Genomic DNA, 25,777 nt, shown 5'->3' with positions numbered 1-25,777 from the left:
TCCTTCTCCAGGCTTTCCCCGGATGTGATTGGCTGACGGGCTGCAGCCTGAGAAGGAACAGGGATTCAGTCCAGCCCTGTGATTGGCCATCGCCCTTCCCAACCCGGAAGGTGCCGGCTAAAGCTACTCGCCGCTGGTGCTCCCGAAGATGGCGGGGGTGTTTGAGGTGGAGGTTGATGGAGTTGAGCACGATCACGGTGACCACGATGAACCACAGGTCAGGGGATCCTAACTGTTACGCCCAGGCGGATTAGGGGTCGTGGACGATCGCTCCGTTACCTTCCCAGTTTGCGTTTTTAGCTCGAGGTTCATGACTTGAAAGCGTGTAGGGCAGAAGTTGCCTTCAGCACCCTGAATCAGTGTGATTATCAACACGAATTCATGTCTTTAAAAAAAACGGAAGAGAACTTAAGTCCTTGTCTCAATCTCCGTTGCACTTCTTTTCTCGCTGGGGTATCACAATGTTTTAGTTTTCTGCTAGTAAACCTTGGTTTTGTTATCCAGTCGGTGGAGGCCAGATGCGATTCATTAGTGATAACAAGGGACGAAACCCCAAAATCAAACCATTAAAATTTTGTAACTAGACTGTGTTTTAGCGATTTGCATGCGGCATCAAGGTTAGAAATAGCAACGGAAACCGGTCTGGATGCTGGTCGTGTATCTTGTATATCTGATCTGATCAGGAAGGTTGGACTAAACTGGAGAACACAGGCACGCCTTCACTCCGTGAAAAATTCTCCTGATGACACTAAAGTCGGGAATCGAATAGATTAGTGATGTGTGTTTTAAACCCGCCCCAGATTAGTAATAGTTTTATGCTTAAGGTTTACAGAAGTCCATTTTGTTTTAAGTGCTGTTATCTGTCTCAACACACCTTTGTACTGGGTGTTTCTGAACATTTTTTTAGGATCGTGTTGATTCATTTAGCTTTGTGTATGAATATGTCGCCGATGCTGAACTGATGCTTTGGCCCGGCTGGCATATAGAACTGCAGTTTTGTTTTCAGACGTGTGCATTCATCCACCTAGATGATGTGGCAGCTGGTGCAAAGGTTACTTTAGGTTAGACTAAGCTCGTTTCAATTGCTTTGTGCTCTTCACATTGGCGAGAGAAAGACATGTAAAGGTGGGTTAATTTACATTTATTTGCCAGAAACGTTCGCCTTTAAAGGAGGCGCCCAGAGGGGACCATATGTCATCGCTTTGTTGGAACTGAGGGACGTACACGCTCGGTTGAAACCTGCTCGTCGTCACGTGGTTTTGCCTAACGAAAACTGTTGGGCGGCTAACAGGAGAAACTCGGAGAGAGAATGGGCTGCGACACGGTTCATTTCGTTTAGGGGGCGGGGACGTTTTGAGGTTTTGTCCTGTGAAAGGACACGGTTTATTATGATCGCCCACTGTGGAAATGAAAAAGGTGCATTATCTGATCCGTTGTTTCCCAGTCTGCATCCTGGAGTACCCTGCGTATACGAGTTCTCATTCCAGCTGAGCTGTCTCTTAATTAAAATTGTTAAACCTTTAGTCAAACTATACTGATCATCAAAAGAAACAGTTCACTCTGATGCACGGTTTTAGATAAAAGCGTATAGATGACGAACACTGAAGTGTTCTCTACTTCATGTTGATCAGTTGATCTTTCACGATTGGTTGTTTAACTCCCCTTGTTCGTGTGAGAGGTGATAGGGCACAGTGATGTGAATTACACTGTGAAATGTCAATCTTGGGGAAAACTGAAATGAACCAGCATCGCCCCACTTCTTAGTGCCTTCTTGCTATCAGTCTGTTGGAGCAATGCTTCAGGCAGACTCACCAGTAGTAGACTCATGGACTTTAGCTGCCAAGTGTTTGTTATGACCACTACCCTGCTGGATGTCAGAGAGCACGACACTGATGTGCAGAATGATATGCTGATTGTTGTGTGTGACAGACCAATCGATAGGGAAGTGCGAGTGTGCAGTTTGCTGAGTGTCTTGTTGCTCCAAACTCCACTTCTAATGACTGATGATGACCAAGACCACATGATTACACTGTACATTAATCAGCGCACAACCCCAGGTTGCTACTGTAATGTTGGCTTTCTTAATTAAAATCTGTTATGCACTCCTCAGCAGAAACAATAAACTTTTGCACTTTTAGTGGGTGATCTGGAATGACATGTGACATCTAGGGCACAGAGACAAATGAACAGGCATTTGCTTGTCCAGGCTTTATGGAACAACTCTGACAGAATCCCACAATTCAGAATCATCAGCACCAAAGTTTCCAACTGGAGGAGAATATCCAACACCTAGCTTTGAGAAAAAAGAGCCTACTGTTTGCCGATCCCTGGATGAGCTGATGAGCTAAAAGTGTTTTGCAATGGAACTGTGGAAATCCTGGTCTTAGAGAGTGATTTTGAATGAGACAATTTGTGCACAAACCCAGCCCTGTTGTAGTGAGAACAAATAAAGGTATCGTATGGTATATCACAATCTGTTGGAATAGTAAATCTGTTTTTTTCTGAATGAATACCTAACTTTATACTTCCCAGGTGCAGTGTTGTATATAATTTAAATGGACACCCTTGCATTGTGTAGATAAGGCACTGATGTATGTGAAACGGTTTCCTTCTTATTCTGATGTCTTGCTTCTGCCTTTCACTTCAGTTTGCTTTTGTTCAGCTGTGCAGTGCAAGTATTTAGGTTGTTTACCAATGGCGGACTTCTTCATGAATTAGTTTGTGTGTAGGTCACAGTGTGCGACTTCATTTCTTGATTTCTAATTATTTCTCTGATCACACCTTCCATTTCCAGGTTGATATGTCACAGCTGTCACCAGAGGAGAAATGGAGGTGAGTCATTATGATTATTTCTGCACTTAAGAGGCTTACTTTCTAAAAACATTTTCATAAATATTTATGCATTTAGCATACACTCTTAAATGGGTGTGAGATTAACATCTTCAGTTCTTAGAGTGTGATCATTTATGCAGGTGTACCTGTAAAACAAATGCATCATATTTGACAGGAAAATGGGAAGTAAGCTGTCATTTTTTACTTGGGAAAACTGAGCAGAAATAGTTCGACGCATCATTAAAGAATGCTGTTCTTTATTAAATTCTTGATTTTGTTTTCTTGTAGTATTTTTAATTGTAGTAATTTGCAGCATTAAAGATTGTGCACATACATATGTGTGCCCTGTGAGGGACTGGCATCCTGTCCAGGATGGTCCCTCCTTGATCTGTATGCTTCCGGAGAAGACGCCCCTAACGATTAACTGGCGTTCTTGTAATGAATCCTTGGATGGATGTATTTCTGAAAGCAGTTTTGTGTGCCAGTGTAGTGTTGTTTCCTGGAGGACAGGAATTCTTTCTGCAAGAAAAGCAGATTATTTTGCTCAGGCACACAGGAGTGTAGCTGAATTATCCCTATTTTAGCCAAGCCCCGGAATGACAGGAGTCTGTTAAAAAAGGTTTGACGGAAGCATTGTGTGGGCTCTGCAACATGTGTGCTGAAGTCTCTTTTTCTCTGCTCCACATGTTGACATGGGTGTGTGTGTGTTATAGATTGGAGCATGCCAGGATGCACGCCAAGCACCGTGGACATGAGGCCATGCACGCGGAGATGGTCCTCATTCTCATCGTCACCCTGGTCATCGCCCAGCTGCTACTGGTGCAGTGGAAGCAGAGGCACCCCAGGTCTTACAATGTGAGGGCCCTTTCTCATACTCCGGCTCCCAACATGGTGGACCCCTTTCACAGCAGCACACCAGGACCATAGAGCAATCTTGAACAGTGGGCACTGGACTGACAGACTGATTAGGCCAGGCAATGAAGGTCCAAGACTGGGGTTAAACAAGGGTTTCTTTATGCTGTTTATTCAGCGTGCAATTTTTTTTAAAAAAGCAAGAGAAAATAATTGAACAAGTAGAGAGTAGAGTAGTTTATTGCCATATGTACACGTACATTGGAAATAGCGCTGATCGCTCGGGACATACACAGTACAACAGACAACACCACGCAATGTAGACAGCAGAAACAAGAAATATGTTGTGGAATAATAAATATGTAGTAGAGAGACCAAAAAAAAAAGGGTTGACCATCTAAAAAGTGTATAGTGCAGATGTGTATTAAGGCACTGCAGTTAGCTGTTGAGGATGTGCACTGCAGTGGGATAGGAGCTATTCTTGAGTCTAGTGGTCCTTGCTTTAACAGTGTGGTATTGGTTGCCAGAGGGTAGGGGGGAGAACAGTGTGTGGCTGGGATGGGATCCTGAATGATGGATTGGGCTTTATTGTGACAGCGGATGGTGTGGATCTCACTGATTGATGGTAAATCACAATCTATAATCCTCTGTGCCATTGCCACAAGCCTTTGTAGTGCGTCTGTCATGCATGGTAAAATTACTGGACCGCACAGTGATGCCACTAGTGAGGACACTTTCTATGCTGCTGCGGTAGAGGTTCATGAGGAGCTGCTTCCCCATACTGTATTTCTTTAAGCACTGCAGGAAGTGCAAGCTCTGTTGTGCCTTTTCAGGTTAGCTAGTGAGACCAAGCCAAGTCGGTGGAACAAGGCAGCATAAATGCTGACCTGTTTCAGCAGAATAAATAGCAAATCGGACTGCAAAAAAATTCATTCAAAAGCACATTCCATAGCTGCTGCAGTTTCAAGTTGTGCCACTAGAGGGGGTCAAATTCAACGTTCTGTACAATAGAGTCACGTAAACTCTGTGACCTTGATAAACTGGAATCGAAGTTGAACGTCTACATCAAAAACCTGTAACTGAAAAAGTTTAATTTTTAGGGAAACTTATTTTACACCACTAAAACGTTAATATTCACAAACATATAATGATATTTCCGGAAACGTCAAGTCTGTTACACGTAAATGTATTTTTTTCATTTGATCTCACACAAAATAAATGCAGTACCTTCTGATTAACAGTCTTGGTCTACTAGTATTCACAATTTGAATAAAAGGACTTAAATGTTAGATAAGGAAACATATGTTGAAAATTAAGAAACTCTATTGGGCGAGTCATTATTATTATTTCTGTCTTTTAGCTTTGTTTTATGAATGCTTCCTTATGGTATGTAGAACAGGAGTGTTAAACTCAATCCCCGGAGAGCCTAGTGTCCTCCTACAGTATGTAATCAGTTACATATTTTGTCCATTTTTTTAATTAGCTGCATAATTTAATACCTCTCAACCAACCTCTGAGGGATTAATGAGTAGCTTTTGATAAAGGTAAGTGTAACGAAAACACAAAAACAGTTCTATTTACTGGCTGATATTTGTTGAAGCAAAAAATCTTAGTCTCTAAACAAGAACTAAAGCATGTGTACACACTGCAAGATCATATTGTGTTTCTTCAGGTTTCTAAGTACTGTCATCCCTGTTCAGTGTTGTCCTGTTTTTAGAGCTGTCCTTATCCTGATACAACTGGTGAACCTGTGCCATGTTTGTGTGTGTATATACACACTCTGAGCCCATAGTCTTTTGTCAGTACTACTTGTCAGCCCTGTAAAGTGTTTCCCTGTGCTAACGGCTTTTCCTTATCCTCATACAGCTGGTGACCCCGTGCCAGACGTGGGTGTGCATATACACACTGTGAGCCCATAGTTTTTCTTCAGTACTAGCTGTCAGCCCTGTTCAGTCTTGCACTGTGGAAAGAGCTGTCCTTACCCTGATACAGTCTTGAGCCTGTTCCAGATATGGGTGTGTGTGTTTATACACACTGAGAGCACATAGTCTTTCTTCAGTACTATCTGTCAGCCCTGTTCAGTAAAGATGCGCGGTAAAACCAGTATACCGTGGTTCTTTAGTCAGGCGGTATGTACCGTATCAGTATGCTCATAGTCTTTCTTTGGTACTAGCTGTCTGCCCTGTTGTCTTGCCCTGGTACAGCTGGTGACCCTGTTCCAGATGTGGCTGTGTGTATATACACACTGTGAGCCCATAGTCTTTCTTCAGTACTAGATGTCTGCTGTTGTGTCTTGCCCTGGTACAGCTCGTGACCCTGTTCCAGATGTGGGTGGTACCCCTGTACTTCACCACCAAGCTGCACTGGTGGAGGTTCCTGGTGACCTGGTTCATCTTCTCAGCGGTCACAGCCTTGGTCACCTTCAGAGCGACGCGTAAGCCACTCAACTGCACAACTCCCAGGTAACAGGACGCCTCCGGGGGGTATTGCCATTACTTACGAACTGCTGAGAGGACGTTACTTTTCCACGATCAGGAAGTCTGGGTTTAAACTTGTTTCTACCTTTTTGAAGTAGGATTGTACCATGTATGATGGCTCTGAAGTTTTAAATGGGAAACAGTAGACAAAATGGTAGGCAAGCTGTTAGGTGTTAAAAATGTTTTTACTAAACATCTCCTTAATGATATGCTAGGCCTTCCACCTGTTCAGTAGAGGCCAGTGTAACAATGTAACTTCTCTCTTCTCCGAATAGGTTGGTTTACAAATGGTTCCTGTTGCTCTACAAATTAAGCTACACGATTGGGATTGTGGGATATGCTGCTGTCATGTTTACCTTGTTTGGCATAAACTTAATATTCAGGTATGTAACACCACAATTATTTTTTCATGGTCAGCATTTCATTGAGGAAGCAAAGCCACCTCTTTTTAATGTAATTGTTAATTTTAACAAGGAATGTGGGATTGTTTTTTTATAGTGGTGTAATAAACAAGTTCAAACATTTTTTCCCCACAGAATAAAGCCTGAAGATGCTATGGACTTTGGTGTGTCCCTCCTCTTCTATGGCCTCTATTATGGCGTTTTGGGCCGTGACTTTGCTGAAATGTGTGCAGACTTCATGGCGTCCACAGTAGGGGTAAGGAAGTCGCACTGGTGAGCGACATTTGAGGTGTGAAGAGATGGAGGCAGCCGAAGTCTCTACGCCACCTCCCCCTTACAACATGTCAACTAGTTTAATGGCTGAGAATCTACTGTTTAAGCCAAGAGAGCTGCAGCCGAAAATTGTAATTATGTTCTTTAACTTTAAAACCTCTTACTCTTACAATATCTCATCTGTGCTGTAGTGATGATACGAATGGGGAAACGTTCAGTGAATTCAATTTACACTGGGTATTTTCACAATAGTCAAGCCTTTTTTTTTTTATCATGCCTGAACAGATGCCTCTAAACAAGTCATTCTTTTCTCAATAATTCAGTGCTCACAGAATTTCTAGTCTTGTCATAAGTAATAAATCAATCCTAAAGGAGTATAATTTAAAGCCTAAGATAGCTGTTAATATGTTAAACTAAAATTGTCAAATGTTAGGTTGACCAATAAGCCAAAACCTAACTAGCTTTAGTATATAAGATGGCTTCACCAGTCATTTTTCTGTAATGCTGTGTGTCTTTGGGTCTCAGTATTACAGTGCTTCAGGAATGCCCACCAAGCACCTGTCTGATAATATCTGCGCAGTGTGTGGACAACAGATCCTGGTGGATGTAAGCGAGGAGGGAATCATCGAGAACACCTACAGACTATCCTGCAACCATGTGTATCCTTTCCTTGGCTTTGCCCTGGTCCTCTGTGTAAACTGATAATGGGAACATCCAGGTCCTCAAGCTATCAGTTGTGGGATGCTTTGCAGCCAGACATGACACAGGCTTCCAGGCAGATTGAGCTTGGTGGTAAATTAACTAAATATAAGATAGGGAAACAAACTTGAAGAAGCTACCTAAGCACTTTCATCTTCTCGATATGGGGAAGCAAAATAAAATGGCAACAGTATTAGGTGGTATCTTTAAAAATGCTAGAATTTAAATGGAGGAATGTTTAAATTGTTTGATGATCAAGTAAGACCTCATCTTGAATAGTGTACAGTTTTGGTCATTGGACTACTAAAATAACGCTACTTGACCAGAGATGGCTAGGAGGGGATAAGATCTGAGTATTTACAATCCTGCATGGCACTGACAGAGTCACTACAGAGGACGTCTTCAGAATCCACGGCGAATCAAAAACACAGGCCAACTGCTTGGAAGTGCATTAACAATTGAGAATTGGAAACCCTTTCTTACCCCAAGAGTGGTGGGAGTGTGGAACAAGCTGTCGTCAAAGCTGATACCCTGGCTTACTTTAGAAATTAGATTACCTAGCTACGAACAAGCAAATTATCTAAATGGGCAGTATGATCTATTCTCATTTGGAACCTTTCTTATGTTCTAACATCAGTTGTTTTAGAGCTATTTTGGGATTTTCAGTATAGAAAATCCTTAGTGATCTTTAATGAGATGTCTGGAAGCTATTAAGCGGCTCCTATACTGGTGAGAAGAATGTTTAGTATTTCCTTCATATATCTCTCTGAGATTTATTATTGGAAAGCAGCCTGGTTTCCAAAAAGCAAAAAAAAAAAATTTCTATCGCACTCCTTTAGACTCTTCCTGGCAGATATGAAGGTGTCTATCCCCAAAATAAATTATCTTATTGATAAGACTGTAAGTTTGCCAGTAAAACAGTTGCATCAGAGATCTGAAATGAATAGACCTTCTTCCGCAAGTTTATCGTGCTCATATTTCCGTCTATATGCAAACGGTAATTTTGCAACACTGCTTTTACGCAGAGCATGTGCACACAAGGAACAAAATGAAACGCGTGAGTGTACCGCAATCACAGTCGTGTAAAATGACGTAGCTAAAATACCTGTAAGGCATATATTTTTAAATTTGTAATTTCCCAAACAGTTTCCATTTCCGTCTTTTGCTTAACTAGTAACTTGTATTCTTAATCAAATAATGAGGACAGACATGGGGCAAAACTGACTTTTAAATGTTAGAAGGGAAAATCCCTCGGTGTTTGAAAAGGTAGCTGACATTTTAAAACAACTTGCTGAACCATCCATTCTATGAATTGCAATAAAGCCTTGTAGTTCTGACTGTAAAAGCAGGCTGAATTGGTCTGAATAGGTTTGCAAAAACAATTTGGTTGAAATTAAAATTCCTGAGGGAATTAATTTTGGTGATCTAAACATAGAATTTTAATGCAGAATGTCCATGTACAGGGGCAAAAAGGTGTGTAGATCTGTTGGAAAGATGCCTGTTGTGGTGGCATGATGGTGTTAATGTACTGGAACATTTAGAAATTAAAATTAGTAAATTGCGGGAGAACTTTAATGGCTACTTGGAGTCAATCAGACAAAATAAAAAACAAAATCTGCACACCAATTTAGAGCATGCCATGTGCAATTTTATTATTACAACAGCAAAACAAAAAGGCACCAAAAAGTAATATTTGAATCAATCTGCCTGGAGAAAAAGGGCTGATCGTTCACTCGGGGATTCCAAATTTATAAGTAATGTGAGGGTTTCAATACATTATGACGCCTTGTAAGTTAAAATGGTCTCCGATTCAAATGTGTATGTTCTCGAAGACAGTGCATCTTGGGTTTAGCTCATGACAGTAATTTAATCAACAGTGTTTGGAATGAGAGTTCCACTGGCCAGGCTATTTGATATGCAGTCCCACAGAGAGCGCTGACTCGATTCATTGCAGCTATGCCCAGGCTTTTTCCTCTGGCTCAACCCCAGCCCTTGTCCTCTCAGCTTTCAGAAAGAAAGACAAGTTTTGTCAACCCAGTGCTGAAGTTGGCTGCCCTTGAGCACAAAGAATTCCACTTTGCTCTTAAGTGGCTTTCCACCAGTTTGTGCGCAAAGTCTGACTTTGTTTCTGCTCCAGGAGGAAGTGGGGAGAAATTCCGCTTGCTCTGGGGTGTAGCGCTGCTACTGAATTTTTTATTAATTAAATGAATGACTTACACTTATATAGCGCTTTTCTAGACACTCCACTGAAAGTGCTTTACAGGTAATGGGGACTCCCCTCCACCACCACCAATGTGCGGCATCCACCTGGATGATGTGACGGCAGCCATAATGCACCAGGGTGCTCACCACACACCAGCTGTCAGTGGGGAGGAGAGCAGAGTGATGAAGCCAGTTCCTAGATTGGGATTATTAGGAGAATTGGTAAAGGCCAGGGGGAAATTTGGTCAGGACACTGGGGTAACACCTCTACCCCTTTTGAGAAACATTCTGGGATTTTTGCTGACCAAAGCAAGTTGGGACCCCAGGTCAAGTCTTATGGTGCCATCACTAAAGTGGGACGCAAGGACCCACACAGAGCCCCCTCCTGGTCCCACTTACATGTCTTTTAGTAGCAACTTTAGGTTTCCCAGGAGGCCTGTCATGCTGGTACTGACCAAGCCCACACCTGCTGTGCCCAACTGGGTTGCCAGTTGTGAGTTGCAAGGTGATATAGCTATAATTAGGCTTGCCAGGAAAAGTCCAACTGTATTCATTTTGCTTATGTGCCGAGATCACAGTTGGCTGGCCATTGGCAAGATTTCTCTTGTTTTGGTTGCTCTGTTTCTTGAAGCTGGTCGAGTGACACGGCTGGTTAGTGTCAGGTTGGCAGCTTGAGTTAAGAGCCGAGAATGAGCAAGGTTACATTGTTGGACAGGACCTTTTAAGTCCAGCGAGTAGGGTTGTAACGTCATCAGGTGTATTGTCTTTGCCCTAGCAGGTTCCTCATTGGTTGATCGTGCTTGATTGACAGGATACCTCCAGCTAGAGGATACCTCCTTGCCTCCTTGGGCTTACAGAGAAAGAAGCTCTGAGTGTTGGGCCCTTCATCACTGCATATGTCAAGAGGGAGCCCGATTTATGAATTGGATCTGATCCTGGTTTGTTTTAGAGTCAGACATGCTGCTTTTCAGAGAGGCCCCTCTCAGACACATTCCTACAGGCCGGAATAAACGGAGCATGCGTTATTGTTTGTTCAAGACAACAAAAAGAGTATTCGAAATTTTTGTAACATTTTTCTTCAGTGTAATGAACCCTGCTGCTCCACACCAGTGATGTAAACTATTATTGCACTGTTTATTCCTAACCTTTTGAAACATTTATATATAACCTTGTTTTATCAATGTCATTCCCTCAGAAATCTGTGAAACTGACCTTATGACCTTCATTCTGTGTCCTTAGAATACAAAGCAGTATGAAAATAGTTTAAAAAAAAAACACATGGACAAGGATTAGGGCAACATCACAGGCAATGATGTGGTGCCTAGTGGAGAATGATTTGAGCTCTTTTCCTCCTATTCCAAATAGGAGAGCCAGCAATGAGGATTTCAGTTTCAAAACCAAGTGCTGTATATCGCAGGTTGGTTTCAATAATCTTCAGAATGCTCTTTCTCCTTTAGAGATAATTCGTAATTTATAGCAAAGATTTTTTTTCAATAATTTCTTACCTTCTTCGTGTTAAGTTCTCCTTACGTTCTATAATGAATAATGCAGCTTAAAGTAACTGAGTCTATTTTCAATTCTGAATATGAATTTCCAAGAGCTATATCGGTGTTCTATTGCAGAATCACATCTTGGGTAACAAGCAGGATGTGACTAAAGTCCGTCTGCCTCAATCTCTGTAATTTGGCATTTTTTTGCTTGCTTTTTAACTAGTTTGAGCTCATTTCTGCCTCCAACTTACTGATAATGCTAAAACGTCTTCATAGAAATTAAGCTGTGGTTTTGGGTGATTGCTTCAAATTAGTTCCAATTATATTAAATCTGGCTGATTAGGTGTTATAAAAAAGATTGAATACATTGTCTAAAGGATATTTTTATTAAATACAAGTAAAAAATGACAGTGTTTCATATGTCATGAATCTTAAATGGCTTGTGTATGCTTCATATGCATATTAAAAATACCATTAACATTAGGATGCTTGCTGGTTTTAAAATGTCTCAAATTGCATTGAGTATATTGATGCTACAAACAACAGGAGGCCACTACTAAACTCTCCTTCTGGTTATTTTTCAACCAGTAGTTTCCTGAAAAAAGCCAGGGTGTCAGTTTAAACAATATGACAGGTTTATCTTGTTCCGAACACTCACCTTTTGTGTAAAGGGTAATGTTCTTAGTGTTAGGTGTATGTTTACATATAGTTTCTAATTGTCTCCTGTTTCTAACAATGAATAATTCTGATATCAAATATCCTCTTGCTAATCCCCTATGCTGTAATGCTTTAGATGGTCAATATCAATCATGTCTAATTATGAAATAACCATAATTAGGCTTTGGAGACAGAACTGCAACAAGTGATTGGGTGTTGAAGTTACAGCCATGAGGTGTTTAAGAACATTCATTCTGTCTGGAATGTGATGACCTTAAGATTTAAGATTTAAGTCAGTACTTGGCAATCTGTGTAGACCTTTGCCATCTTTTGTTACCACCTTAACCCCTCTCTCTTTAGATTCCATGAGTTCTGTATACGAGGCTGGTGTATTGTGGGAAAGAAGCAGACCTGCCCATACTGCAAGGAGAAGGTGGACCTCAAGAGGATGTTCAGCAATCCGTATCCTTTGGATTTTTGTTTGTCGTCACGCTACTCCGCTGGTGCAGGTCCAGTGCAATGTGGAGTTAACACATGGACGTTTAATTTGTTCAAGCCTTCTGAACACCTGGAGTGTGGCATTGAGGCCCACTGTCTGATAGACACGACAGTCAGGATTCCTGGAGGATAAATAAGCTTGATAATTGAGCAGACAAGCTGGGGAGCTGCAAAATTTAACGAAACATGGACTTGAGCTGGATTTTTTTTAGGGAATTGATCGAGTTTTATTTGAAGAAATCCAACTCAATTAAAACTTTTTTTTTTACTTCATATAGAAGTACAAATGACATACAGTCAGCTTCAATTCTTGTGAAGCTATTAATTTGACTTCCTCTTTGTGAGGCCAGTGAGTTGTGTGTTTATAAAAAAAAGGGCCACATGAGTTCTTAGGTGGGCTGGTTTCCAGCAGATTTTAAATTATAATTTTAGCATTGATAAGTGTAGACTGTATGGTAGCATTTTACTCCATTTACATACTGCAGACCTGCAGTCTGCTTGTCTAAAATGTGGGCTGAACAATGCCCTCAAGTGCCCATATCTGTGTGTTCTTATTCAGTATTTTCTATCTTTTATCATCTTACCAGTTCTATCACATGACATTTAAAGGTCTGTGGAAATTTTTTTCATGCTGTTTGTGTAGAGTCATATTCTTAACCACGTATAGACCTGAACTGACTTTAAGTAGTTGGTCATGTGAACTAATGTGATTAATATAAGGTCATACTTTGAAGTAAGCTAATATTTCTATTGAAAGGGTTACTCTAGACTTTTATCTATACTACAGAAATATATTTTTATGTATGTTTTTATTAGGAGCCAAGGTTTGAACAGTTAGTCAACCACAGTGCAATGTAGATTATTCTATAGGTAAACTACAGTGTATACATATTTCACTTGTTTTATATGATTGGTTTATTATACAGAACAAAATTAGTCTGAAAACAAATAAAAGCACATCTTAATTTGCTTTTGCTAGCTCTGTAGTCATTTCAGCAGAGCTTGCCCTAAGAATTGTTAACAAAATCTTGGAAATGTAGCTTATTGATATCTTAACTCTGCTTTTCTTTTCTTATTGGATTGTCATCTGGTTACAAAGCTGTAGGGAAATTGTAACTTGTATTTTGTTGTCCTTGGGGGGAAAATGAAAATTGTGAAAAAAAGGCTTAGGTTGCAAAACATGGCAGACTTCTGAGGAAAAATAAGTCTTAAAATAAGCATCAGAGAGGAGAAGCACATTGCAAAACAATCAAACATTCATATGTCAGCTTTGTACCTTACAGCCGGTGAGGACATAGCTGCTGAGTAATATGTATCTGATGCTGTTCCTGATACAAGACCATTTATCCAGAATAGAAACTAGTAATTGTTTGCAATAATTACACTTTATCTGAACCTTGTGTCCTAACTAGGATTTATAATTCAACTTTTCTATAAATTGCATTAACAACATGACATGATTGATTTGTTTTAAATTACGTTTGTTTAATTTGCTTTAAAGTAAGTTTGACTTACTTGACAATGGATTCTTTAAAGTTTTGTTTCTCTAGTGACATATGCAAGATTTGATTTACAGTAAGTGCTTCCTTCTTGCCTTGCAGTTTAGCGGTATCCTGGGTTATTGGATAAAATATAAAATTAAACAAATTCTTTTTGGCCTTTTTTTAAATAGTTTCTTCACTCCCACTGATTTTTGAAGTACATTATATGCCATGATTTTACATTGCTTTCGTTTTGGGAAAAAATGTAGCTGACTAATTCTAATTTAGGAGAAATGCCAGTCTGTCATTGTATTATGCGATCTTCTTCAAGCTGTTGTAAAATGGTTTGAGGACTCTGGACTAGACAGTTTTGTAATAGTATTGAAGGTAAATTTTGAAAGCAAAAGGGCCATGCTTTATGTGGACCGTTATAAACTCCTCTGGCTGTAAAGCTGATACCCGTGCGAATTTTCTTCACAACAGGTGATGTAAGCTATATGTGGTCAGAAGATACAGACACCTGCACCCATGCACACCCCAGAACACTTGTATCACTTGGTGAGGAAAGGCTGACTCATGTGTGGTTCAAAAAAGAGCTTAGCTATTTTTCATGCAAGTTTCTGTATGATTTTATATGTGTACTGTTTGGTTTAAAAAAAGCTGAATTTTTATAGTATATGAAATGTGGTAATTTGTTAAAAACCATATATAAGTAACCAATAAAGTGAGGTACTTCAGTTCTGACTTGTTACTTTTGGATCACCACCTAGTAACTGACACTTGAGTCCTTTAAATTTGATTGACACTGTAGTACCTCGCTTACAAATATATGTGCTTTCTCCTCAGTAGTGAACATGGTCAGTAATTTGGTGGTAATTTTTTTTAACATCCCTAATACTTGAATACTACAGGGCAGATGACTGTAATTTCCTGTGTCGCACAATGTGTCCTTAGAGGTTTTCTGTTGGTGTGGTGTTGTTTGCTATGCATGGGTGTCTTACTGACACAGAATAAGATCAACAGGTGACCTTTTTAAAACAATTAATGTGTGCAGGTGTTTTAGTAATTTCCCATCACTATTTTGTATGTTAAGCCCTTTTGTGACGAAAACAACCAGTCAATATTCTAACACTTCTGTGTTTTGTCAAACTTGCGTTTTTTATGAACAACAGAATTTCTTTTAACTCTGAATCCTGACAAGGTATTGTAAAACAGTATTTTGTAGGCTCCCCCCCCTCCCCCCCACCCCATCAGAGCTATTTTGTTGTTTTTTTTTAAATCCTAAACAGACAACACCACAGTATTTGTTTGATTAGCTTAAAATGACCAGCTTTTTTTGGTTAACTGGTACTAAGATATTTCTGAATATTCTGATAGAATGTTTTGGTTTGTGGAGCTGTAATGTCCTTAATATGTTGAAGAACATTGTGACTTCCTTAACTGCACACAACTAGCTGGGAGAGGCCTCATGTCATGTATGGACAGCTGCTGGACTGGCTACGCTACTTGGTTGCTTGGCAACCTGTAATCATTGGCCTAGTGCAGGGAATCAACTACACCCTGGGACTTGAGTAGATATGGATCCCAAGAGAGAGATCACGTGTTGGGCACAGTATCTGGACGGAGTCTTCAGACCGCCGGCTGTGTTGCAAACAACTTGGCTTGTTGGACAAACTCACTGGGGGGAAAGTAGGACTTAATAATGGACTAGAATATATATATATATGTACATATATATGCAAATCTGTATTTAAAAAAAATGGAAATTTTACCAGCAGTTTGGGTTCCAATATTCCAGGTTTTTTGTTTCTTGTTTGTACACAATACCACTTGGGACTTACTCATTCAGGATTTTTTTAATGAAACGAACGCATTGAGAGAATTAAGGAACCGTTTTCATTTTAAACCTGTCAGCAGTATTGAAATGTTTCTAAACTTGTTTGACTTCTGGAAAATGTTTGTCTGTCTGTTCTTCAGCACCGTCTTGTGATTTAACAGTCCGTTTCACCCGTTTTAAATATGACTGTAACAGATTCCCCACTAAAGCTCCCTCCCCATAAAAAAAATCCTCACTGAAGAATCTGGTTTGCTGAACCTGAGCAACCCTTGGCTCAGCCATTTTCACCTCCAAAGTGCTTCCACAGAGCATTTCCACAATGAAGCAATATCGAATAAGTGACCTGCATTGGAAAAGCCTCTTACATGTGGTGCACAAAAATGTTGATGCATTTGCCGATATAAACTGTTTTTAAAAAAGCTTTTAACTGAAGTGTTTATGCCATGATGGAAAATTCCCCAATCCTAAAGGGTTTAGTGTTAATTTAGTAAAGAAACTTTTTTCTGGATTCTTTGTGCACGTTTCTTAATGTTCCACTGCTATATGAAGAAACTGGCACTCATGAGGACCGAAAAAGTTCAGGAAGGCCAAAGGTGACTTTGGAATCAGGGAATGTGTTCGTTAGAGTCACAAGTCTGTGAAATACAAGCCAGTTTGAGTGCCGTTTTTTTCATATCGTTTGATAGTCTTGGCCACAGCAGTAACTGACACTTGCAAAGTTCTTACATGTTTACCTTCATTTCTCAAAAGTGATTATAGACTTCTTCCTTGCTTAACTGAGCAAATTTTGCCATGGTCATTCAGGAATTCCAAACTTTTGCCCATGCTCCTTATATTTATTGTTATCATGGACGCTCATGTGTTTACTTATAATTGATGACAAAAGGTAAATGAGATAATATACTAGTTAACTGTGAGAACATCTAACAAATACAATTTTAAACTTCTTTTAGTGTTCTAACACCGTCATACACATTTCTGCCTTTTAACTAACCTGGGCTTCAGGCTGAAATCTAGTTGCTTTGGGTGTTCATTTTATTGAAAATGATGAATTCACATTTTCAATGCAGTTCACTTAAGATTATATGTACAGATATCGTGTAATTTAAATATTAAGTGTTTATAGAGTTTAAAGCACAGATAATAATGAAAAACCTGGTTTCAAGGAGGTGTACTCAAACTTTTGACTGGTACTGTATATATTCCTTAGGACAGCAAGATGTCAGTGATGTGTTGTTTAATACAATAAAAAAATATGTTCAGTGTCTTAAGATAAGAACTAGCCCTGGGCTATTTTCACAAATAAGAATGCTAATGCAGAGAGAGAAGTCTCCAAATGCAGTTTGAAATCAAAAACAGGTTTAATTCCTCTGACATATTTAGGGAACACATTTTAGGTACAGTAAATAAACCTTTGAATATTCAAAGACATTAAACCATTCCCCAACCAATTGTGTCCTGGGAGTCTCAAAGCCTGCAAACACAAAGTATAAGTGTGTGGCTGTGCTGATGGCAAAACCGATATGCAGGAATGGTGAGTTAGATTTGAAACATGGATCATGGATTCATATAGTCTGTAGGCCTGGATACTGCTGAATGTTGAACCAACTGTCCATTTAAGAGGGAAGATTACTTGATGAGCAGGGTACAATTATCAGTGAGGAACCTGACAAAAGCATAAGCCACTTTTTGCTGATGTGATTTTTAGTTCTATTGGTGGAAATAAGGTGTTTTACAGGCAGCCCTTCATTTAGCTACTTGCACTCAAATGGGGAGGCCAGGGGAACTGTTTAGTTACTTTGTAGGTTTTCTGATATTATTCTATTAACACTCAGCATTTACAGAGATCTCATGTCTCTTGGATAACTCTGATGCAAATGTAATTGAAATGGCCATAGTAGTGCCACATTTTATCTTGCATTTTGTTTTTGTTTTTTAATCTGTATCCCACAAAACAGCCCGGAGTCAAGATGCAATGAGTCAAGAGTAGTGTATATGACATTTGTGAGCTCCCTGCTACCTCACTGGTTAAAAGCAGTCAGGAGTCCTTCCCATCTCATTTAAGCCTACATTTTACGTAGCTACCGTACTTGTCAGGCATGACTATGGGAAAGCCCATTCAATCTTTCATCATTGGGAAGCCTCTTATCGTTCCCAATATCCCAGAAATATACGGACTCCGCTGAGCACACGTGCATTTTAGAAATACCGATTTAAACAAACTCGGGAACCGGGAACTGCGAGACGGCTGTGCTGATTCCAATGCTGACGACATCGTACTGTCTTCCCAAACACGTGAATTGGAAAAGGTGTTTTCGTAGAGATTATGCACATTCGGACGTTTATTTTTTTGTCCTGCTTAATACAATTGTTATACTGAAGGTCTCGGTTTTTGAACCCTCCCAGAAAGCGTACACATTTCTGTTTGTGACTGAGATCAAGTTCAGCTTCCTTTATCAGAATTATTATTCGGGGTGGTCCAGAGATCGTCTTAGATCCTCAATAAGTGTTCATGCAATGTAAATCAAACTTAACACTTTAAGAGAAACAACGTTTATCGAAAGATAAAAGCGTGTACTTAGTGTTTAACTCCTTGTCTTTTTTTGGCTTACTTCATTTCTCATATTGTTGCAAAAAAATTTTGCTTCTCCCACATAATGTGTTCCAGGTCTTTCCTAACGTCTGGAACAGGGGTAGGCTAATTAAGACCTGTGCTGAATTTAAAGGATTCCTAGATATTCAGCAATTTGTTCAGTGGATAATTAAAATATGAATTATTAATGTAATTGTGGTGCTTTAAGGGTGTTATAGTTATATCCACAATAATTTCTTACACTATTTTCACTGTTGGTTTTCGCAGCAGGTAGTACTGTACTGAGTTCCTGAACTGTATAACGTCATTCAGTGACGTCGTTAAATATCGCACATATTCATGTATTCCCATGTTTACTGTAATTTATTATTCATTGAAAATGTGCATTTACGGCAATTCAAGGCTATAATGTTTCAGGTAGGAAACTTTGACGTGACACCTGTAAAGCAACCACGCAGCGTTTTCTGTTTTGTTCTATGTGTGTTTGAGGGGAAGTAACCGCATTCCTCATACAGTACATAAAAAAAGAGCTGCCAGTGGCCGCTGTAGCTCACAAGCACGGAGCATTCACACCAGATCGCCAACTACTAACTAGAGGCAGCAGCATGACCTGTCAGCGGTTCACCAGCACTCACGCAGGTAAAAACCGACTACTTGTCTTGTTAGCTAGGTTTTCTGACTTTTCTACGTTATTCTCAATTTCTTTTTGGATGCCTTTTTAAATGTGGTTATGAGTGATAGCCTGTGAGTTCCCATGAAAAACTCGAACATTAATGTATCTTTCTTTCACGTTTTAATATATTTAATTGCAATGTTTGTGATTACAATTAGAGCAAACAAAAATGTTGAATAAATGGATTTAACAAACGTGTTATGGTTTGATCGAAATTAGTATGTTTATAAGAATATGGGATGTTTTAGGAGATATATACTGTAGAACTTAAACTGAGGTTTTACTGGTTTTAAAGTAAATCAATCAGCAAAAAAAAAAATCTAAAACTGTAGAGTGCTTTGAAATCCTTGAAATAATGTATAGGTCCTAGGTTGTATATAAAACTACACCAAGTAGTCGAATGACTGTAAAAGGTAGCAAGTCATTTAACGTTTAGTAATAGGTGATCACAGTAGCTCCTCATTGCTGTTTAGATCCTTTAAAAAGTCAAATTTAACCCTAAGTGTATCATGTATTATCTCAAAAGGAGAAAGACCAAGTTACATGTTCCTGTTGATTAACACTTCAGCTGCGTTAGGTACAGGGCAGCAGAACATAATACTATATATAGCATTTATAATTAACCAACATCTTTCCACTCAGAGGAGCGTGTGAAGCTAACTTTGACCGTAGAGCACAGAACAATCCACCCTCGAATGGTTTGTGGTTTGTCTGCCATCTATTGGGTTTCACACTCAGTCACATATGACTGCCTGAGAAAACCGTATAGAATTTGAGTCAAAAACCATGCGAAGAGACAAAAAAGTTAGAAAGGCACAGTTGAACGTTTGCATCAAATTTGCAGGATTGCACAGAGTTTTCTCAAGACAAGAAATGGGACCTTCCTCACTGGTTTGATAGCCTGTTTCTGAAGCTCATGTGGTTTCTCCTTAGGTACTGGGTCCTTGAGACTGTTCATGACCGCGGCTCTGTGCAGCTCCCTCTGCCTCCTGCTGGTGGAATCCTCCTCAGGTCTGTCTCCAGCCATCTTGCAGTTCATTCAGCAGCTCATGTGCCTGAGAGCCATCAGAATTTCCTGTCATTCACTCTCTTAAGTTACCCGAGGGAACTCATTCTCTTTTGAATAAGTCTTTTTTACTGATATTTCATCATGCAAGACAAAATAATATATGGAAAAGGTTAAATTATATCAGGTCTTGTATGCATATCCATTAAACTACAGTATATTAAATACAAATTAGAAAGGTATAAAAGTGAATTTATTTAATTTCACCCATTTAACACCTTTCCCCAATCTTAGCTTGCTGACAAATTTAAGAGAACCCCAAAATATTAAGGGCCAGATTCATCGACCTCATTTTTAAATGACTTAAGTCATTAGAAATAACGCAAGTTTCATAGCACATTTGTTTTAAAAAGTCTTTCTGTTTTTATAGTATTTTTAATTTTGCTTGAAGCCCTAGTGTAAGAAATATAGAGCAGCAAAGACAGGATTTCAGAAGTGCAGTAAAAATCAAGTACATTCTAACTTCAGGTACCATTTGATTTATCAGCTAATTGTTTTTATTTTGTCTGTCAGTGTCACCTCCAACAATAATAGAGCCAAGAAGATCTCAAGTCAGGGCTGCAGTGGGTAAGGTTATCCATTTCTTTCCTTATTATGTAGTGCATACAATGAGTGTTATAAATACCCCTTAGTTTGTCTTTTAGTATTCTTTTAATTGAAACTGGTGTATTAATTTACATTCATATTAGTTTGGGTCCCTTTCTGCTTTTCTTGTTCAAAGAGCTCCAATAAGTTAGTTAAGTAAGATCTGCCTTCTGATGTGACTTCTCAAATCCTGCTGCAATAATAACTGTACTTATAGTTAGAATAAGCTTGGCTCTCTGACAAAGTACTTCGCACCTGACAAGCTAGTGAGACAGGTTTTTGTTCTTACAATTTTCTGTTTCCAGCTGGTACTTTACCAATGGAAATCTCTATAGCCAAATGATTTCCATACAACACTTTAAAGGATAAAATAGTCAACACTAATGTGCATTATTGAATGTCTGTTCTCTTTTCATTGCTATGCAATAGTCAGGATTGCTATGCATGAAAAATAGCAGAAATAGGTTTATTACTGTACATTTAATTTATAATAGGAGAAGAAGGACACAGAGCACAAAGAATTAGCATGAAACCAGTCTTGCATTTGATTGACAATTCATTTTAAGGCTACTTCATGCTTACATAGAGTGCAGAAATACAGTATGGGGCCAGTGAAATGATGTTATCAGTGGCATGGTAGCAAAGCACAGGGCTCAGCTGAACTTTAGCTTTCAAGCCTTAAAATGGAGCTTACAGATCATTCTTGTGGGTGCGTGTCTAGGAAAGCCTCTAGTCATTCCGTGCATGGCTGATCCTGGATTCCCTGATGACTTCAGTCTCATCTACTGGCTGGCGAACAGAACCTTCATTGAAACTGCATACCCCAAAAACAATATCAAGGAAAGTGAAGAGAAGTGAGTGCTCTTTCATTGCCTCTTTCAAAAAGCCAGTTGCTGAATAGAACAAGTGAAAGCAGCATTAGACTGCATGTCTCCTCTGTGCAGCCTAGGCATTCAAATAACTGACAGACTTCTTCATACTGTCTCAGTAGCGCTGCTGTGTAAGCCACAAATTCTCCATCTGTAGGACCTTGTAGGTGCATGACCTCAGAAGGCACATTTCAGATGTCTGGAGAGCAGAAATTCAGATAGGCAGGATGTGGCAGAGGTTCAAAGCACAGCCAGTTCAAAGTGTTGATGTTTGCAGTAGCACGTTGTGGTCTCTGACAAGTGACAGCATCGGAACAGCTTGTACAGGTCTTCCATACCCTTTTTCACAAATTACGTCAGTTGGTTCTCTTGTGTGTTCCTCCAGTGACTATGACTCAATACTTCATGAGCTGGGTAAGGAGCGGACAGTGGGATTCCCGAAATAAAATCTACCTGTCCAGAAAATGGTTGAGTTCTGGTATTTTGGCGTGGTAGCGTGTAAAGAAACCTGTCACTTGACTTCTTCCTGACAATACTAGGTAGCAAGAGGGCCACATGATTCACTTTATTCCATCAGTAGATAGGTGGCAGTAAGTTCCCCCTGGTGCAGAACCTATCAACCTAATGCTCCACTATATGGGGTCCAGGGACACTGTGCTGTAGGAAGTGTCATCCTTCATGTGAAACATGAAACTGAAGTCGTGTTTACTCGGTTGTTAAACTATTCCCAATAAGGGTGGGGTGTTAATTCCAGGCTCCTGTCTTAATTCCACTTTGGTCTAGTTAGTATAATCTTGTTTCCCTACATTTCCCCCTTAATTCAGTTAGTGAAGCAGTTTCTCACTTCTCCACCTGTTCTGCTGTGTAGTAGGGACACTGCCTGTGTTTCAGGTGGGTGCAGCACTTCATTGGTACATAGTAAAGAGAAATGAGTAAGTACTGTGCTCTTGTGCCACAGTCCTGACTAGCTCTTTTGGTAGCGCATAAGACTCAATCTCAGGGTAGTGGGTTCGTGTCCCATGTTGGGCACCAGGTCCTCCATGTTGGAGGTTAGGCACAAGGCTAACAACCCTGTCCCGCAAGAAAACAATGTTACAGTAGCAGCAACAGGATGTTTCTGCCCCTATGTGCTGGAAGGCATAACGGGCGAACATCCATCTTGTGCCACAGTACATACTGCATAAATGAGAGCGTGCTCTAATAAAAACATCGGTTGCCTGGACCTGTGGCAGAAAAAAATACTGCTGCAGCTTCAGTCTTAATTCTAAGTTATTCCTTTTTAGTTTTGCATAATTCTGAAATGGGGAAACATGGTTTTTCGGTTCTTGTTAAAACCCAAATGTCCATTAAATTAAATATTATAAATATTAATCTTTTAGTTGATGTGCCCTCTTCTTCATTTTGTTTCTAGGACATACACAAAAGACGGTGTAAACTACATCCAAAGAGACCTGATGTTTGAAAAGGTAGCCAAAAAGGATTTTAGAAGTGTCTTCACTTGTGTCGTCAATAATCCAGCTGGCATTGTCACACAAACCATCAAACTGGGTAAGCAATACTGTTTTGTTATCTGTGACAGACTTCTCTGCAGTAATTTCCATAACTGTTCCAAAATCCTAAAAAAAATTAAATGACTTAAACACTTTTGAGTAATTGGGCACTTTTACAGCTAAATGGGAAAAAAGACCAGAATAAGCTGCCTCTGGGTGGTACAAATTGCATAGATACAGTATTGTATGTGGTCAAAACGAAAACATGTTGTTTTGGTTGTTTTACCACTTATATGTTGTGTATTCCAAGCATTTCAGTTTTAGGAGCAGGCTACCTGTATTCCACAGTTCTGAACATGGAAATGTGCTATGGAGTAGAGGAGGAGATACTATTTAAAATTGCTACAAGCACCACCCCTAAATTAAACTGTTGCATTTATGGCTCCTTTGAGTTAGTAAATCAAGAGTACATGTAACACTCTTATGTTAAGAATGGTTCATGTAGTGAAATGTAAAATATTTTGTATATGATGGATCCTGTTCAGATAACTGTGTATAATTTAAGACTGCAATAAATCCTGAAAAAGGCCAATTTTCTTCACAGTTAATGTTCAAAGGAGACGTATGGTAAGTGCAGTTTTTCTCATACTGCCTTGTAATGTTAAGCTCTTTAAATAAGCAACTTTTTCCTGCAAGAGACTGAGCTTTCATACAGTCTGTATATAGCACTGACAGGAAAGAGTGTTTGCATAAGCCTAATTTGCTTTGTGATTTTCTTAATTATAAGTAAAAACAAAATGTACAAAGTTAGGCTCCTGGAATGTGTTTCTGGCTGCTTTTATAAGCCAAGGAAGACTTGGCAAAAATACAATGTAAAATGTAGTACGAGGCCACAGGTTTGAAATTTAGCAAAGAATTAATCTCTGAATCTGAACTGACTTTTGATGCAACACAGTTAGCTAGCGGACATGCCCTATAGGGGAGATTTTGCATGAATATGGGGACAGGTTTCAGACTAAGGAGTGAGAGGTAACTTGGTGACTGCAGTTAGCTGCAGAGAAGGGCGAGCATAAGTCAAATGGGTTACATCCCCCAGATCCTGCTGGGACTAACCTCTTCTGGACTGTATACAGATCAGAGTACTGACAGCCTGGTACATAGGTAATGGCAGATTTGATGGACTTTAGGAGTCCACTCTCTGCAGTAAAATGAAATAATGATAGTGGGGGACTATCATTAAAATCCCAGGGTGTTTCTCGAAAAGAGTAGGGGTGTAACCCCAGCGTCCTGGCTAAAATTTTCATGCCTCCTAATAATCCCCCTCTATGAATTGGCTACATTACTTTGTTCTCCTCCCACCCTCCCCCTCCGATGGCAGGCGGCGCGACGCACCGGTTGGAGTATTCTCGGTCGCATTTAATCAGATCAAAGATTTGGTTCAAACCACCAAATGGAGACGGGTATGCTGACAAGTGGACCCTGCTGATGCGGGATTAACGCTAGGATGAGAGAGAGATACTGTGAGACAAATTTGAGGATTTATTTTATAAACCTAGGAGCAGAATATCTACTTTGGTCTGTTCTGGACCACAGCTGCCACATGCAAGGCCAGGGAAGCAAGAGGGATCATGGAGATTTAGCTCATTACAAATAGTGGCAAAGAAAGTCGTTCTTGAGTAATTGGGACGTATACAAGAGGTGGTGTGGTGGTACAGATTATAGTGGAACCACAGGGGCCTCAGTGAATAAGTAAAGTCTAGACTTGGAATGGTTGAGGAATATCGAAACAAGGGAACTGGAGGGCACAGAACTCAGAACAACTGTGTTGCAGAAGTAGGCAGGGTCTGTGTGATTATGTTTGTGTTATGCCTTAGCAGTGCATGTGTCTTGTGGAATCATTCTTGTGCTAATTACCCTCCTTCCTATGTTTGAATGTATACACATCACTTTTGTTTCCATAGCTGAGATGCGATTCCAGCAGACAGTAAACAGCTCACACTAATGAATAAGGTGTCAACATTCCAGACGGAGATGTAAAAAAGGGCTTCCCATCCATTTGCAGTCCTAGGAATCTTCAACCTGTGTAACTGAAAGCAACCACAAGTAATACAGTACATGGCAGATGGATTCATCTTGCAAAAAGTACTGAAGTGTTTCTGAAACAACTCTATATAATTGATGTCAAGTGTAATTACATTTCTGGATTTCATTGCATTTGATTAAAATCTCAAAATAACCTTAACATTGACAGTGTTTAAATCATACTAGAATGAACACTGTTCTAAGGAGGAATATGCAGCCCACCACATTGGTGAGGTATCAATAATGGATCAATCTCATTTTCAGAAGACTCTCCAAGTGCCACATCTATGGTTAGGTATTTTGGTTTAGGCATCAAATCATTGTATATGAAGGCATGTGACTGATTTCAGTGTAAAAAAATCTTATCAAAATTTAAACCTAGGTTCAAGAGCAGGGTTTAATGTGGTGCTGGTCTTTGAACATTCTATGACAATTCCCTTTTTTAGCAAGGCTTACAAAATGACTGCAATAGTTTACATTAGGCTTTTATTTGTGTATTTTACTGCTTATATGCTGCACAGTTTATGGCAATTATTCAGTGTTCCTCTGTGGCTTTCCTTATTGTCTGAGGAAAAAAAGTGAATCAACACCTATATTAGAAATGGATTCTGCCATGAAGGGCCAGTATCCATACTGTAAAAGAACTTCCTTAATTAAAAAAAAACTGATGGGTTTCAGTCCTATTTTTTTTGCAGCTGATTCATTATTGAAAGAACAGGG

The 25,777-nt window shown here is 39.6% G+C and overlaps 2 protein-coding genes across 3 annotated transcripts; both read left to right on the top strand.

Annotated features, from left to right (window-relative positions):
- The first annotated feature begins 70 nt into the window (after window positions 1–70).
- LOC148658225 (E3 ubiquitin ligase RNF121) lies at window positions 71–16,207 on the top strand. Its single transcript, XM_088639337.1, has 9 exons — window positions 71–217; window positions 2,795–2,832; window positions 3,546–3,687; window positions 5,992–6,146; window positions 6,437–6,544; window positions 6,698–6,818; window positions 7,361–7,494; window positions 12,244–12,345; window positions 15,317–16,207. Exons 1-9 carry the CDS (start codon window positions 149–151, stop codon window positions 15,435–15,437), a joined length of 990 nt encoding a protein of 329 aa, XP_088495463.1. The 5' UTR covers window positions 71–148; the 3' UTR covers window positions 15,438–16,207.
- Window positions 16,208–18,493: 2,286 nt separating this feature from the next.
- Window positions 18,494–25,730, top strand: LOC148658224 (interleukin-1 receptor type 2-like). Of its 2 annotated transcripts, none has more exons than XM_088639338.1 (6): window positions 18,494–18,931; window positions 19,899–19,976; window positions 20,545–20,598; window positions 21,338–21,470; window positions 22,897–23,033; window positions 23,580–24,539. In XM_088639338.1, exons 1-6 carry the CDS (start codon window positions 18,898–18,900, stop codon window positions 23,651–23,653), a joined length of 510 nt encoding a protein of 169 aa, XP_088495464.1. In that variant the 5' UTR covers window positions 18,494–18,897; the 3' UTR covers window positions 23,654–24,539. The 2 variants fall into 2 exon arrangements, with proteins under 2 accessions (XP_088495464.1, XP_088495465.1); XM_088639339.1 differs by lacking the exon at window positions 23,580–24,539 and adding an exon at window positions 24,937–25,730 and having other exon boundaries at window positions 18,582–18,931.
- The last annotated feature ends 47 nt before the right edge of the window (window positions 25,731–25,777 follow it).

The sequence above is a fragment of the Lepisosteus platostomus genome, chromosome 7 (genome assembly GCF_059453375.1).
Source record: "Lepisosteus platostomus isolate fLepPlt1 chromosome 7, fLepPlt1.hap1, whole genome shotgun sequence".
Lineage (NCBI taxonomy): Eukaryota > Metazoa > Chordata > Actinopteri > Semionotiformes > Lepisosteidae > Lepisosteus > Lepisosteus platostomus.
The sequence above is the reverse complement of the archived record's forward strand: the minus strand, read 5'-3'. Positions and strand labels throughout refer to the sequence as shown.

Coding starts and splice junctions, on each gene's coding strand:
- LOC148658225 (XM_088639337.1), top strand. CDS start 149: ATGGCGGGGGTGTTTGAGGTGGAGGTTGATGGAGTTGAGCACGATCAC. Junction 6,147..6,436: donor CTCAACTGCACAACTCCCAG/GTAACAGGACGC, acceptor TTCTCCGAATAG/GTTGGTTTACAAATGGTTCC. Junction 12,346..15,316: donor AAGAGGATGTTCAGCAATCC/GTATCCTTTGGA, acceptor GCACACAACTAG/CTGGGAGAGGCCTCATGTCA.
- LOC148658224 (XM_088639338.1), top strand. CDS start 18,898: ATGACCTGTCAGCGGTTCACCAGCACTCACGCAG. Junction 19,977..20,544: donor GCTGGTGGAATCCTCCTCAG/GTCTGTCTCCAG, acceptor TTTGTCTGTCAG/TGTCACCTCCAACAATAATA. Junction 20,599..21,337: donor TCAAGTCAGGGCTGCAGTGG/GTAAGGTTATCC, acceptor GTGCGTGTCTAG/GAAAGCCTCTAGTCATTCCG.